This window comes from Enhydra lutris, unplaced genomic scaffold (genome assembly GCF_002288905.1).
Source record: "Enhydra lutris kenyoni isolate GAN:26980312 unplaced genomic scaffold, ASM228890v2 scaffoldscaffold7, whole genome shotgun sequence".
NCBI classification, from domain to species: Eukaryota; Metazoa; Chordata; class Mammalia; order Carnivora; family Mustelidae; genus Enhydra; species Enhydra lutris.
In genome coordinates this window covers 14,940,926-14,957,500 of record NW_019154091.1, presented here as the reverse complement: position 1 = coordinate 14,957,500, position 16,575 = coordinate 14,940,926, and the positions used below count along the sequence as shown (strand labels likewise).

The window sequence follows — 16,575 nt, the reverse complement described above, 5'->3', positions numbered from 1 at the left end:
CCACCTGAAATAATTCATTACTTATAACTTGCTATTCTTTAATTTTCATAAATATCATCGGTTACTAAGGATGGTTAAACACACACAACCCAGAAACGGATCGCTTGTTTCACGGTCATCACACGCCGGACTAAGGCTCGCGGGAGTGTAAACGGCGTTACCTCGGCGCTCACACTACAACTCCCAGAAGGCGCCGCGGCCCGAGGCCGCTTCTGCGCATGCGTCCCCGCCCCACGCTTGGTGTGGGGGCCGTGTGCGCGCTGCCGCCTTTCTTAAGCCGGCAGTGTTCGTGGTTTGAGCGGTGTGTGTGACTGTTGGGGACGCCTTCCTGACCGGACGCTGCTTGGAAGCGTGCTCTGCGTTCGCACTGCCTATTGGGCCCACCATGAGGCGCCTAGGTTCGGTGCAGCGGAAAATGCCGTGTGTATTTGTGACGGAGGTGAAAGAGGAGCCCTCCACCAAAAGGGAGCATCAGGTACCGAGGAGTGCGGGGGCCGGGGAGCAGCCACGCAGGACTTCGGGGGTCGTTAGAGCCGCCCTGCAGGCCGGGAGCTTTTTGCAGGTTTCGCTGGGAAGGTCTGGGGTAAGGGGCTCTTGCTCCCTGAGCTCCAGGTTCTTGTACCTCTTTAGTTGCAAGGGAGGGAATCGTTGAGAGAATTTTTCTGATAAGGCGATTCAAACTTGCCGTCGCACGGAAATTGAAAACCCACGTCTTAAGTGATAGCCCTTCTTTCTACCACGTTTTTTGGGGGAAGACCCCTTAAGTATTCACATAATCACCGCAATCCAAACTTTCCTGCTTTTCAGGAGTGTGCGACAAAGTGGAGATTGTAGAAAAACTTGGCTATTAACAGTTCTCAACAGGGAACCGGTGGTGTTGACCACTGCCCTAATTAGGTCGCTAGAGATCACACCTCCTCTGTCGTTGCCAGTAGTTACCTGTTTGATTCTGACTTTGGTGTTCCCACCTCTGGTGTTTCTCTCAGCACCAGGTTTTAGTCGTAGAGGGACTTTGTACTGGTGAATGATTAGTAACCTGTATCAGGGTAATTCTTTCATGTGTAGCGAAGTCCTTGATAGCAGAATCCCCGGGTATTCGGTGCTTCCAACTCATCATACAAAATTCTTCGTGTGCATATGGTATAGGCCCCCACCCTCCTTACGTCATTTGCGTTGGAGACCTCCTTGTTTTCTAGACTAAAAGACCTTTAAGGTGGAGACTCCCCTGTTACATCTAGTCCCAGTTTCTAGGACCCGACGTGCAAGTAGGTTCTGGTTAAGTATTTGTTGAATTAAAGAATGAACCGTGGAGTACTTTCATGCCAATTTTCCATTTACCTTGACCCTTTTTACTTTATTTACTTCTTTAAAAAAAAATATATTTATTTATTTATTTTAGAGAGCACACGCAGGAGTAGGGGCAGAGGGGGAGAATCTTCAAGCAGACTCCTCACTGAGCTGGAGCCCCTCTTTGGGCTCGATCCCAGCACCCATGAGATCATGACCTGAGCTGAAACCTAGAGTGGGTCAATGGACTGAGCCACCCAGGCGCCCCTCACCTTGACACTTTTTACTTTATAACATTTCTAATGCCACAGCAGTTCTAGTTCTCAATATTTATGTGCTGCTTACTGCACTGCCTGATTGTTCTTCCCTGCCTCCCAGAATGATCCATCATCATGTTCTTTCCTGGTCTAAACCCCACAGTTACTACTAAGTGTCTATAGCAGTAGTTGCCACGTTGTGTTTTTTTGTTTTTTTTTTTTTTTGTTTTTTGGGGGTTTTTTTGTTTGTTTCTTTTGTTTTTTTTTAGTATCAGTAAGAAACACTGATACCCCAAATAGTGGATCACTTTAGTTGTGATTCTCAACTTTGTATGTTGTTGAGAGTGGATAGTTTGTAAAAGTACCCTCCAGCAGGAAAAATAAGCCCCTGCTCAGGTCCCTCTGCAGTTAAGATTTGCTTACACTATTATTTATACCACAGTATTCAAATCCTTGACTGTAAGTCAAGGCTTCCCATTAACCAGGCCCAGTCTACTCTTGAAGTGCCTGTTGGACCCACCATGGGGGCCTGGGCTCAGTGCAGCAGAAAATGCCATGTGTGTTTGTGACAGTTGCCTGCTCAAAGCGAAATCTGTTTCATCCTGTGAACATACTAGGCATGGTCCTATCTTTATTTTTGCTTAGGCTTTCCAACTGTGCTTGGATTACTTCCACAATTTTTAATTTTTTCAAATCAGACTTTCTCTGTGAAACTTTGATGATCTTAGTTATCCCAGTGATCTCCTCTGTCTGGAAATTGGAGGAACACTCAGTTGATATTCACTATTATTTTAAACACACATGCCTTGTTTTTCCAGTCGTAGTCTTTAATGAGGAGAACTTTGTGTACCCCTTGGTATCTTACATTGTCTTTTAAACATGTTGATAGCAAAGCGTGGTAGAATGGTAGAAAGTTAATTCTTATAGAAGGAGTATTTGGAGCTCATCAAGAGCTCTATCAGGTGGTGGGCCGGGGTGGGGAGGGATGTCTCTTGGGTGGCTCAGTTGCTTAAGTGTCTGCCTTCCATTCAGATCATGAGCCCAGAGTCCTGGGATCAAGCTCTCTATCTGGCTCCTTGCTATGTGGGGTGTCTGTTTCTCCTTATGCCCCTAAACCCACTCTCATGCTCTCTCACTCTCTCTCTCTCAAATAAACAAAAAAAAAAAAACAAAAAACCCTCCCATGGGCAGAGTAGTCTTCCTAGGATTTCTGGTAAATTTGAATCCACACCAGCACTGATATTAGGCCAAGCCTTTGTTGCTGTACTACCACAGGTTAAACTGATATCCTCTGATACTAATTGCAGAAGTTAGTGATGAATCCCCGTCATCATTTTATCTTGAAAGTACTGAATCAGGGGCGCCAGGGTGGCTCAGTGGGTTAAAGCTTCTGCCTTGGGCTTGGGTCGTGATCCCAGGGTCCTGGGATCGAGCCCCATATCGGGGTCTCTGCTCAGTGAGGAGCCTGCTTCCCTTCCTCTCTCTCTGCCTGCCTCTCTGCCTACTTGTGATCTCTGTCTGTCAAATAAATAAATAAAATCTTAAAAAAAAAAAAAAAAAAGTACTGAATCAGTAACAGAATGGTGCTAATTTCCTAAGTCTCCCTGACTCAGAAACAGTACTTCCATGTATTAGTTTTAAAATCTGTACACACCAGTCTTGTGCAGTGTTTTTCACATTATTTGGAATGAGTGTTACTTCAGATAATTTACACTATAAAACGGTGGCATAAGTCTTCCTCAGAAATAAAAATAAATCAGATAAAAAGTTGGTAGGAATTGTAGAAACTCTTCTCCATTCTCGATGGTCTTGGCTTCTCTTCCTGACAACAGAAGAACCATAAATCATGAGTTTACTACTGTGAAAGCTCGGAGACTCCCTGTTTGTTTTTCTCCTTAACATTTATACTTAACATTGTATGTATGTGTTACTTTGCTCCTGTTGTCTCGCTCATTAAAATAAAAGTTCCAGGGGTGCCTGGGTGGCTCAGTGGGTTAAAGCCTCTGCCTTCAGCTCAGGTCATGATCCCAGTGTCCTGGGATCGAGCCCCGCATTGGGCTCTCTGCTCAGTGGGGAGCCTGCTTCCTCCTCTCTCTCTGCCTGCCTCTCTGCCTACTTGTGATCAAATAAATGGATAAAATCTTTAAAAAAAAAAAAAAAAAAAGTTCCACCAAAGACAGGTACTTTTTTGTTAATTTCTATATTTCCTAGTGTCAAGGATGAGAATTAACCCATAGAAGACATTTAGCAAGTGATTATCAAGTAAATGATTGAACACACTGTGCTACAGAGACAGTGCTGCATAGGACATGGTTCCTATTGTCAGCTCATGGTGGATAAAGAAACAGAATAAAAATGAAGTGTGGGAGAACAGGTGTTGCTGTGATAGCATAGAAGGGAGGGGGGGTAACTCATGAGAACTTGATGGAAGAAATATTTTTTAATTGTGAAGGGTAAGCAAGAAATTGTACTTTAGAAATAGTGAAATTAAGAACATTCCAGGTGAGAGTATGGGTGAAGGCATAGAGGCTGTTTATCTAAAACCAATTTTCTTTCTCTCTTTTTTAAGCCATTTAAAGTTTTGGCAACTGAAACTCTAAGTCACAAGGCATTAGATGCAGATATATACAGTGCAATTCCAACAGAAAAAGTGGATGGAACATGTTGTTATATTACTACTTACAAAGGTAAAACAAAACTGTAATACAAATATTATTTGATCACTTTACAAACTATATATATATCTGAAGTAGGGCATTTTTCCTCATCAGCCCTAGGCAGTCTAAATATAAGAGCAAAATGATAAAGTCCCAGTTGTTATACTTATTTATTACATCAGTGTATCTCTCTCCTGGGGGGAGGAAAGGAAGATAATTAACATTTACTTAATACTCATTAAAGGCAGGTGATAGGATAAATGTTTTATACATGTTATCTCTAATTTGCACAGTAAGCCTCTCTATTGCAGAGATAGAGCCTCAGAGAACTTAATTTGTTCAAGACCAGCTAATTAATGAATGACTAACCTGGTAATAGAACCTATGTTTGATCCTAAAACTTGCTCTGATTTCACTGATTCCGGCGCTGACTCCATAGTTTTTATTACTATTGGCAGCATCTCTAATTTATTTCAATTTAATGCACTTTAAGAGTTAGAAACTAAAATAGAAATTGTCAGTTAAGGAAAACAGATGCATCAAAAAGAGAGAAATAATCTTTATGATTTCCTTTTACCTCTTAATTCCAGCAAGAGAAACAGAACAGTTAAATAAATGCAAATTAGACATATTCCTGGTACCACGAAATCTCTTCTGAAATGTGTTTTTTCCAGTATGAATTGTGATTAAGATACACTTAACATAATTTACCATCTTAACCATTTTTAAGTGTACAGTTCATTGTTGTGCTCCAATCACCACCGTCTGTCTCCTATCACCACTTCATCTTGTGAAATTGGAACTCAGTACCCATTAAATAATTCACCGTTCCCTCTCCTGCAGCCCTTGACAACCATATTCTACTTTGTCTCTGTGGTTTTGGCTATTCTAGATACCTCATATATGTGGAGTCAAACAGTGTTTGTCTTTTTATGGCAAGCTTATTTCATTTAGTATAGTGTCCTCAGTGTTCATGTTGTAGTACCTACACGGTTCCCTTCCTTTTCATGAGTAACAGTTCATTGTGTGTATAGAGCTCATTTTGTTTGTTGTACACACCACATAATTTTATGTCCATATCACGTAGTTTTTTGTCCATACCATTCATCCATCAGTGTATACTTGGACTACTTCTACCTTTTGGCTGTTGGAAACAATGCTGCTATGAGCATGATGAACAAATATCTTCTTGACGCCCTGCTTTCAGTTCTTTTGGGTCTATATCCAGAAGATATATATTGTTGGATCATATAGTAATTCTATTTTTAATTTTTTGAGGAACTGCCATACTGTTTCTCCACAGCAGCTGCACGATTTACATTCCCACCAACAGTGCACAAGGGTTCCAGTTTTTCCACACCCTCACCAACACTTGTAATTCTGTTTGATAGTAGCCATTGTAATGGGTATAAGTGAAATGGATTTTTGTACTTAATAGTAAAAAGAACAAAAGGTCCATTCAGCCAGAAATAATGGAATATAATTTTAATCTGGTTCTTCATAATATTTATTGGGATAGTTAATAAGTAATACAGAATGTCTGAACTAAACTATAATCAGTAATTTAAAAATCTAATATATTTGAAGAAACTAAAAGATTTTTCAGGCTTTCATGTTTATATTAAGCAGCTTAAATGTGCATCATTATGTGATCATGTATAATGGTGGCAGATAAATATGACTGGATTGCTGAAGAAAACTTATAGGGTCCAGAATGGCAGTGCTTGCGAATCCACAGTTTATTACAGGTAAAGGATACACAGTATTAGCAAGGGCATTAAATGCAAGGATGTACATTGCAGCAAAGGGTCTGGGAGTCCAGGTGAAAGCGCCTGTTGTTACCCGCCTTACCCCTCTCCACCCCTCCCAGCCCCCAAGGTTCTGGCAGGACATACTTTGTCAAATCAAGAACCACTGATGTATGCAGGGAACACCTTGGAAACAGAATCCAAAATGCAGTGTCAACTGGGGATTTTTATATTCTGCGGGTCATGGAGATCTCTTCCTGCTAAGTAACCAGTCCCGACAGCAGAGCCTGCTGGGAATCTCACTCAGACCAGGTATAAGACTCATTAGTCTCAGTGTCATCAATAAAGAATGTGGACACACTGCCCTGAAACTTCGCAGATCCACGATTACAGATCATCACTAATAATCACTTGACCGGGGATCAGAGCCATGCAAAATAGCTCAGTCTAATTCCACATTTTTGAGAACTAACCCTTACGGTACACCGTCATGTTTCTGGAAAAGTGTGACTACAATTCTCTTGGTACGTTTCCATTTAGTATAGAGGTTTCAGTTTCTCACAAATGCTCTTTGCTGATAAAATCTGGCTGTGGAATGTCCTTATGAAAGGGTCACATATTTACTTTTTAATCTCACCCTCAGCATTCTTGAACCAAAGACTTGGGTCTTCTTACAGCATCAGGTATGGCTGGGCAAGATGCATCTGTTAGAATGTGTCTTACAGGGTTGGTGTTTTTGGGGAAGATGACCCTGTTATTTATTGAAAAAACTTTATACTGAAATGTCTTTCAAGATAAGTTTTATTGTTTGCTTCTTAAACTTTTCTTTTCCCTACTATTATTATTTTTTTTTAGGTCAGCCATACCTTTGGGCTCGGCTAGATAGAAAACCTAACAAATTAGCTGAGAAAAGATTTAAAAATTTTCTACATTCAAAACAAAACTCAAAAGGTTAGTGGGCTTCTTTTTTTTTTTCTTTTTAGCTTCTTATGATTTAAATAACCTGCAATTTTTGGCTTATTTCTTGCTATGGTGGTATTTTTATACATTCATCCTTCTTACAATTTAAGTACTTAGGGGAAAGAAGAAAATTATAATTGAGTATCTTTGTATGTAAAAGAATATTCTTGAAAAATATTTTGAATCATTTTCCTAACATTTTTATAACTCATTAGAGTATGTTGATTTTATTAAAACATACAAAGTACTACATATATACTGTAATGAGCAACACATTTTGGTTTTGTTGCCTAAGAGACAAATACATAATTTTATAAATCAGGCACAAAAATATCAAAGGATTATCAGTTTGTTTAATTAAACATTAAAATTCCTCTAATATAAGCAGATGTATACATTAATTACTGTATCCACTCATTCATATATGTATTTATATGTTTATGTTTATAGTGCATTAAAAATTCATCATAAATCTACACATATTAGAACATTGGCTACTTTAGGCTTTTATCCACTGTTTACAGAGCGGTGAATTCAGAATTGAAAAATTGTTTTTAAAGATTTTATTTAATTATTGGACAGAGAAAGTGTTAAGCACAAGCAGGGGGGCAGCATGCAGAGGGAGAGTGAGAAGCAGGCTCCCCACTGAGCAGAGCACCTGATGCGGGGTTCAATCCTAGGACCTTGTGATCATGACCTGAGCCAAAGGCAGACACTTAACTGAAGGAACCACTTAGGCTCCCCCAAAATACTAGTGCCCTAACCCTGAGAAGTGCAGTTACATCATGGTGATAATGGAGAATGATTATATAAGACCTGATATTAATGGGGTTTATTAGCTCTTCCCTATTTGAATTTGTTCATCTTTTATATTTTTTAAAGTATCACCACATTTAAAATTACTTAACTCTTTTAGAATTTTTTTGGAATGTTGAGGAGGACTTCAAACCTGTTCCAGAGTGCTGGATACCAGCGAAAGAAATAGAACAATTAAATGGGAATCCGATGCCTGATGAAAATGGACACATTCCTGGTATCATGAAAACTTTTCTAAAATGCATAAGTAGTTTTTCTGGGAATGGGGAGATTTTTGCAAGTGTGCTGAGTAGAAAGATACCCCAGAATAATGTTCAGTTCAGCAAGTGTATCTTGAGTACCTATAATATGCAGAGTAGTCTTAGGTTCTAGTAATACAAAATGAAGATTAGAATCTTACCCATGATCTTTTAGACACTAGGGGAAATCTATCAATATTGGTATGATTTAAGAAAGAACTAAAAGGAAAGTATACAAAGGGGATAGTCAGAGAAAAGAGGAAGAATTCTTGTTAGCCTGTGGTAGTTAGAGGAAGCTTCTAAGCAGAGAGGACATCTGTACCAAAGCATAAGAACCAGGAAGTTAGCTGGCAAGGAAGAGGGAAGGTCAGCTTAGGCAAACTTGCCTGAAGAGGAGCAAAATGGAGTTGTGGGAATTTTATGTGACATTTCTCTGTGGCTGGAATGTTTAGGGTGTATGACATTGGAGGACATTAATAAAACTTGATGCTGGAGAGGTGGAATGGGCTCAGGTCTTAAAGGAGTTTATATTCCATTTAGAGGAGTTTTAAGTTCATCCTGAAGATGATTATTAAGCAGGGGTACAGCAGAATTAAATTTAAAATTTTGAAGCAAGATTATGATAAAAGTGTGGTGGGTTTCCCTGGAGACTAATGGACTAGAAAAAAAGGTTATTACAGTTACCTGAGTGAGTACTGAAGGTCAAAGATGTGACCAAAGATGGTCACAATGGCTTATGTGTCCTAGTTTTTGTTTGTTGATAAAGAATTGTTCACATGAGGGAGCCTATCTGGTAACATAAGTTAGGAGAGGAATAGCAATAACCTTCAGTACATGTGGAATTAATACATTGTTCAGCAAATATTGCAACAGTACAATAAATTGTAGAACACTTACTGCATAGGTCTATTGTCCCTGAAACTGGAGAGATGGTAGAGAGAAACCTTTAAAGAAAAAAGAAAAAGAAAAGAAAAAAAAGTTTTAGTGCTGTGTTTTAGAATGGTATTTGGTTCTTCCTGAAAATTTTCTAGAAAGGAATGCTGAATATTCTGTAGTGAACTGTTAAGCAGGTTGATTTCTCAATAGAGTAAAAAGTAAAAATAACCTTATGATTAAAAGAATGATTAGGATTAAAAAAGTAAAATTGCTAATGCTTCCACTGATTAAGAAAAAAGTTATCTGTGTGATTAACATCCAGAAAACATGGAAAATCTATAACAAAATTAAAATTGCTTCAAGTCTCAATCCAAAGAAAAGCAGTGTCCTGACAGTTTTTCCTTTACATGTAGGTTGGGTACCAGTGGAGAAAAACAACAAGCAATATTGCTGGCATTCCTCTGTAGTTAATTATGAATTCGAAGTTGCCCTGGTACTGAAGCATCATCCTGATGATCCTGGGCTTCTGGAAATTAGTGCAGTGCCACTCTCAGATCTCCTGGAACAAACACTAGAGCTTATAGGAACAAATATTAATGGAAACCCGTATGGTGAGTGAAGCCTTTTTCCTGCTCAGTTATAGTAACTGTCATTTATAAAGAGACCTTCCTAGGCTTAACTTAAAACACATACACTAAAGAGATGACTAGGGGCGCCTGGGTGGCTCAGTGGATTAAAGCCTCTGCCTTCGGCTCAGGTCATGATCCCAGGGTCTTGGGATCGAGCCCTGCATCGGGCTCTCTGCTCGGCAGGGAGCCTGCTTCCTCCTCTCTCTCTCTCTGCCTGCCTCTCTGCCTGCTTGTGATCTCTATCTGTCAAATAAAATAAATAAAAAATCTTAAAAAAGAGAGAGATGACTAATTTGAGTTAAACAGCTTCCTAGAATTATAGCCATTGCTATTTATGTCCATGGAGAAATTTATGCGGAACTCAAACCATTTTATTAACCCAAAAAGTTGATTTTAGCCTCTCATTCTTTCACATAATAACACTATAAAACTATGTATGAAAGGGAAATACTCAAGTGTAACTTTTTGTTGCTTATTAAAATTTGGGTGAAATGAGTTGAATGAAAATCCTGTGTTTTTCATGGCTAGGTATTTAGTTTAGCATTAACAGCTAAGAGTAAATTAAGAATTGACCATGAATCGAGTATCAAAATCTGTACTACAGTGAACTGAGCGCAAGTCCAGAGAGCACTGTGGAAGACACTATTGATAGGAAATGGAGACAGACCCAAGGACATTAAAGCTACAATAGCAAAGTCCTATATAGGGATCAGAAGCAGACTGATTGGTAGTTGGAAAGAAGATAGTAATTATACAAGTTATCAGAGGTACAGAGTGGCTGTTTGGCAAACACTGAATGATAGTTGAACTTGGCTAGTGGTATAGATCAGGGGTTGGCAAACTTTCACTGTACAAGTCCAGTAGTAAATATTTAGGTTTTGTAGGCTGTAAACAGTACTTAAAAGAATGGGTATAGCTGTGTTCCATTGAAACTACAAAAACAGGCATCTGGTTGGATTTAGCCCACGGGTTATAGTTTGCTGACCCTTGGTACACATTATATGAAGGTGAAATTTATATTTAATGGGATAAGGTGACAGTTTTGAATGACATCACCACTTAGGAAACCAACTAAGTTTTTTGGTAAGTTAATTGCTAAATGTCTTCAAAGGCTTTTTTTTTTTTTTAAGTAAATTTTCTCAGTTTTTGGAACTTTTGTATGGCTAATGGAAATTTTTAACATTTAGGTTTAGGAAGCAAGAAGCATCCATTACATCTTCTTATACCACATGGGGCATTTCAAATCAGAAATCTACCTTCCTTGAAGCACAATGACCTATTATCCTGGTTTGAAGGTTGCAGAGAGGGTAAAATTGAAGGAATAGTGTGGCATTGCAACGATGGCTGTTTAATCAAGGTAATGACAGAAAATAGCTTGTGGTACGATATTGTCCTCCTAAAAGGAGGTAGAAGTGGCACCAGAATATTCTCTATAGATTGCAGAAATTCTGATGTGTCGTGAAGAAATTTAATTTCCTCATCTTACAGGCCACCATTCTTTACATAATAGTGTTTCCCAATGTGTATTCGTTCTCTGGGGCATTGATTTTCCAAATGTACTTCAGAATTAAACTGATGAAAATGTTTGGAATGCTCTGCATATTACATACTTCCTTCTTGGAAATTAATGTTGCAAATGAATGCCCTCTGAGATAATCTGTACCAGCTTATTTTAACCCAGCATTCCCCAAATTTACTTGACTATAGAATTTGAGTTAAAAGTGCCAAGGTAACTGTTAATATTTACCAAATGAATTTTTAGACTTTGTGCCCTTTCAGTCTCTTGGACTATTTGATTTCTCACAGGTTTCTGAAATTAGTGATATTCAGAACTGGACCTTAAGTCTTATCAACCCCCTGACTCCCAGCAGTTCAGAAACGGAGATGCCATTTTTAACCCCTCTCTCCTTACTTCATAGATAAAATTATTTAAAGATTCTGATCTGTTGAATCTATACTTCTTCCCAACCAGTTGGCAGTTAATTTTCATTTTAATTGTAGCTAAGATTAATGCTTGACCTGTTTATCACCCTCCTAAATGTTCTCTTTCAGTCTTATCCTTATTCTGTCCATTCTTCATAGTAAGTTAAAATGTTACTTTGTTGCATAAAATTGCTTAGTGACGTTAAGAATATTCATGATCTGACCCTTGTTTCACTTTCCAGAACAGCTATATACCCCTATCTGCCAAATATACCCACACTGTATATGTTCTAACCATATTTATATAATTATAATCAGAGCAAAAAGCACCATTCTGTTAATGTGATATTTAGAATGCCTCCCACTCATATTTTTTAATTGGCTAGCTTCTGTACTCAGCAACAGACTCTATTCATTAAATTTTTATGGAGCCCCTGAATATGTTCCTGGCATGTTTCCAGGTGCTGGAAATACAGTGTCAACAAAACAATGTCTCTGCCTTCATGAAGCTCACATTCTAATGGGGAAGATAGACAATAACAAGTAAATATGTAATATGTCAGGAGGAGAACAGCTATGAAAACAAGAAAAAGGGTAAGATAAAGTGGAGCCTTAAGTAATGCTTGGCAGATGGTAGGCATTCAAAATACATATTTATAAGTGAATGAAGGTCAAAAAGTCTAAAGCTAATACCTTTTTTCTCTCTTCAGGTTCACCGCCATCATCTTGGTTTATGCTGGCCAATTCCAGAGACTTACATGAATTCAAAACCAGTTATTATCAACATGAACCTGAACAAGTATGACCATGGCTTTGATACCAAATGTTTGTTTAGTCTTTTTTCAAAAATAGATAATCAGAAATTTGGTAGACTGAAAGATATAATACTTGATATAAACTAGAAATGCAGTTAAGAACCAGCTTTATTGTTATCTTTGAATCTTGAAAATTCTGCCATATATGGAAGGTAAAAAAATCTCAAGGTTCCATGTCTAATAGAGCAGTAATCTTCTAGCATTTGAAGAAACAAATTTCTCAGTTGCAAAGGTCTATTCAAAATTTTATTTAGAACCAGCAAATGAATTTAAGCCACTACTGCATTAAAAATGTAGTAATAAGCTCCTTACCTTAAATGCAGCAATTAAACCAACAATTCTGGATCATCAACTTTAAATAGATCAAGATGAATTTATTCTGACACTTAACAAAACTTATGGCTATAACCTCATACCTGTTTATATACATTACACATATATAAAACTAGAGTCTTAACACACATATAAATAAGTATATTTATAAACCCCAACTTTAAATGTTAAAGTTATTAAAGTTCACCCCTAAACTCTTTAAAAAACTTAAACATTATGTATACAGAAATTCATCGTAGCTTATTTGATCTAGTCATACCTTATGCTAAAAGTCATCAAAAATATACTTTAAAATTTCATATAACTTTATTTACTAAAACTTCAATTTAATAAAGGTACAGGGTATGAAGAAGGAAATCATGTAGGTCAGAGATCTGCGTGATTTCCAGATGGAGTTTTGACTTATAAAGTAGATAGTTAAATAAAATTACAGGTATGGGTAGTTTAATAAATGGGAAGATCAGCAGGACTTTCCTCTTCATCTTCAAACTGTTCAGAATCAGCAATAGGACTAGTTAACTCAACTCCACATTGTTCAGAAAGTTTTTTTAACTTCTCTTCTAAGAGAATATTCTTCTTCACTTCTTCTTTATAATTATACTTGAGATCTTCAATTTCTTCAAAAAATGAAGGATCAAAGTTTTCCAGTTCTTTTTTCAGCTTTTTTATTTCCTCCTAATAGAAACATAATATCTTTGAAAGGTATGTAAGAATATAATATATTCTTTAGATTTGAAATAAAGAGACTTAATTACAAACATAAAATCCAAAGTAACCTGAATAATCTAATACACTTATAGGCAGAAGTATGTTTTTAGAATTTCGCAAATAAGGTTTCCTTGTACAGCATAAATAACTAACTTGTTCACTAACAAATTAAGTTATCCCGTAAGTTATGTCCTACTTTTTGACTAAAATTTATCAGTTCTTAAACGGAGATGGCATTTAATCTTTCTCCAGAAGTATATCAGATACTCTCATTGAGGCAATCAAAAAGACTTGGCCAATCACAACATAGGTTATTTTGGTTAAGATTCTTTGGTTTTGGTTAAGATTCTTTGGTTTAGGGTTCATTTATGTTTTCTTCACAAACACTTATTTTTTTTTAAAATGAATAATAGTTTCTTGTATTTAGAATTAGGGAAACTCTAGGACTTATGCCTGGCGAAGAAGCATCTGGTGAAGAGACAATTTGGACTGTAGAATAGCGAGTGATCACTAGTTAATTCTTCAGCTTATGCTCTTTTATTCTGTTTATAGATTCCTTAAGAGATAAAGCATGGCAGATATCTTTCTTTAATAAAGGGAGCTATTCCTGAAAAGAATTTCAAAAGGAAATAAAAGGGGCGCCTGGGTGGCTCAGTGGGCTAAAGCCTCTGCCTTCGGCTCTGGTCATGATCCCAGGGTCCTGGCATTGAGCCCCGCATCGGGCTCTCTGCTCAGCAGGGAGCCTGCTTCCTCCTCTCTCTGCCTACTTGTGATCTCTGTCAAATAAATAAATAAAATCTTAAAAAAAAAACAAAAAAGAAAAAAAAAGAAATAAAAGATAGTTTTCCCAGTATGACCCAAAACTTATATTAAAATAATGAGCCATATTTGTTGAGAATCAAAAAATAAACGTCTCTTTAATCCTATTTGTTTTGTCTCAGTATTTTTGTAGCTCTCGCTTAATATTTTTAACACAGATGAATATAATGAATTCTGCAGTATCGAGGTCAAATGTATACCCAGGAATTTTTAGGATACATACGTAAAACTCAAGGGTGGTGTTCATAGAAGTTGTCTTTAACAGTCTTTAACACAAAGCATTTATAATATAATTAGATAAAATTACCTTCAAATGCTGCTTTTCTAAATCTGAAGTTTTGAGTTGTGTCTCTAAATCCTTTACCTTTTCCTTGAGTTGATCAGGATCTGCCAAAAAAGTTACAAAAATCAGATTCTGCTTTCCCCCACTCTGACAAAGGGTTTATTTTAGAGCGTAAGTAGAAAACTAAGAAACTAGAGCCTAGAAAATATGCATTTTATGGCTGAAACACTTTCCAGACTGAATACTGTAATCCTACCTCTATCCGGTATTGTAATTCCACAGCAGACCAAGAGAAAAGGCATGTACTGGGTATCAGAAGTATAGAATCGGGTTAATTTTTTACACGGAAGAAATTATTTTCAGAGAAAAATAAAAGGACAACAAAAGAATAAGGAGACTGTTAGGTAAGTGGCTACAACCATAGCTGGCTAAATGTTCCTGGTCCCCAACAGTATTGGCTGTTCATGTAGGTCAGTCCACCTTTACTGTGTAATTACTATGTGAAATACATGCCAGACAGGGTGGATAAAACAAAGACGAATAAATCCTGATACTATGGTCAGGCAACCCTGAGTTACACAGAGCACAAGGGCTTTAATTTACTGGATCCTTAACTACCCCCCTTTGGAGTTAACATCTCTCTAATTTTATGAGAATCAATGGATAAATGGGATTTTTTTTTTTTTTTATTGCCATCTTTGCTAGAAACATTTTCTTTAAATTAAGCAACTTATAGTGTGTCCTGTCATATTTTGTAGCCACTGAAAGGTAAAAGTTAGAAGTAATGCTAAAGTTTGAGAAAATAATAGGCAGCAAGACACATTTTGATGAGCGAGACAGGAAGGTTTCTATTCTATTAAGGTTCCCTTGATATGGTTTCCTAATTAGAAGTTGGAGACAAGAAATATTTTCCTCATCCTTTTCCTTTAGGAATAGTCACCAGAACCTATCTTCCTTTGGAAAGCAGAGCAAAATCATATTTTTCAAAACTTCCCCTCACCTTTGTAGAAAGTGCTAATTATTTTTTATAAATTTGGTTCTTAACCACTGTAATGCTATGTTGACTGTCTTAATCAAAGGGATGCTATATGTTACACAGATTAGCAACGAAATAGTGCAGTAAAAGTGATTATGCATTGCACTTTCTGAAAGTTAGCTTAATGGTATCTGATTGCATGATCAAAATGGCAAATTCTGTTTCAAAAGATTACACCAACTTCTACCTGAACAACCTTTGACTATTTCATACAGCTTTTTCAATATTCTGCCAGTCTTGTTGCGACTTTATTTAAATAGTGCTTTAGGATTGCCAAGACAGTCTGGTTTGATTTTGAACCTTAACAGTCTTTGATGGGTATCCTTAGTCTCCTTTAAATAGATGAGGAAATACAGGGTTCTGAAATTCCCTCTCAGAAAACTGAGATTTAGAAAGAAAGTACTTGCCGAATATCAACAGCATCAACAGGTCTTTGGGAATGTGCTAGTCTGGTACCCTGGGCTGGCTGCTGTAAGAGATACTGTGAGAGACTTACATGACTGTTTGAGTCCCCAGGAGGTAGGTAAGGCAGTTTCCGTGGTCAAAAGCAGGGACCAGGGAGGGGCTTTGGAGTTCCACACATTGAGGTTTCATCCTGCCTCTCGCACTTTCTAGCTGTTGTGACCTTGTTACTTAACCTCTTTAAGGTGAAGATCGTAGGTAAAATGGAGACAGTAGTACCCACCAAACAGTGTTTTAGTGGTTAATTACAAAATGCTGGGGTGGTGGGGGGGGAATACTATAAAATGCTTGTAAAGCACTTAGCATAGTGTCTGGTACAACTCATACATGATAGCTTTAATACAAAGTAGCAACGAGAATACATCCTAGGATACTAAGAAAGGTATATGAAATAATCAAAGACTGTTTAAGTATAAATTGATATAGTCCTTTGGAATAGAATTTATTTCCATCACACTATCAGATATATATAACAAATGATTCTTGTTAACAGTGATGTTCTCAAAAGTTGACACGAACAATGGATTTGTGAATACTGAACCATTCATTGGGAAAACATGTACATATACACATACTCATATCTCCTCACACAGTATAATTTTAAATCCTGGAAACAATTCATCCTGGTAGATTCTATCCTTTGATGAAAGAGAAAACAAAGTTCAGAAAACAAGTGACTCTCCCGAGGCCCCGCTCATAAGTGTCAGAGAGTTGGGATTTAAACCCA

General features: G+C 37.4%; 2 protein-coding genes across 3 annotated transcripts in view; one reads left to right on the top strand and one right to left on the bottom strand.

Moving 5' to 3' along the window:
* Positions 1–286: 286 nt before the first annotated feature.
* Positions 287–13,899, top strand: LOC111142075 (chromosome unknown C12orf29 homolog). Of its 2 annotated transcripts, XR_002640236.1 has the most exons (8): positions 287–475; positions 4,114–4,231; positions 6,805–6,900; positions 7,826–7,942; positions 9,254–9,451; positions 10,657–10,826; positions 11,854–11,986; positions 12,103–12,168. XR_002640236.1 is itself a non-coding variant. In XM_022495024.1 (7 exons), the coding sequence occupies exons 1-7, from the start codon at positions 386–388 to the stop codon at positions 12,292–12,294; spliced, it is 981 nt and encodes a 326-aa protein (XP_022350732.1). In that variant the 5' UTR covers positions 287–385; the 3' UTR covers positions 12,295–13,899. The 2 variants fall into 2 exon arrangements, 1 of the variants encoding a protein (XP_022350732.1); XM_022495024.1 differs by lacking the exon at positions 11,854–11,986 and having other exon boundaries at positions 12,103–13,899.
* The window catches only part of LOC111142074 (centrosomal protein 290), a 97,553-nt gene continuing 93,911 nt past the window's right edge, over positions 12,934–16,575 (bottom strand). The window contains exons 53-54 of the mRNA XM_022495023.1: positions 14,375–14,454; positions 12,934–13,215 (exon numbers count right to left, since the gene is read on the bottom strand). Coding sequence (XP_022350731.1) covers positions 12,985–13,215; positions 14,375–14,454 — 311 coding nt within the window. The 3' untranslated portion in view covers positions 12,934–12,984. The remainder of the gene's footprint in view (positions 13,216–14,374; positions 14,455–16,575) is intronic.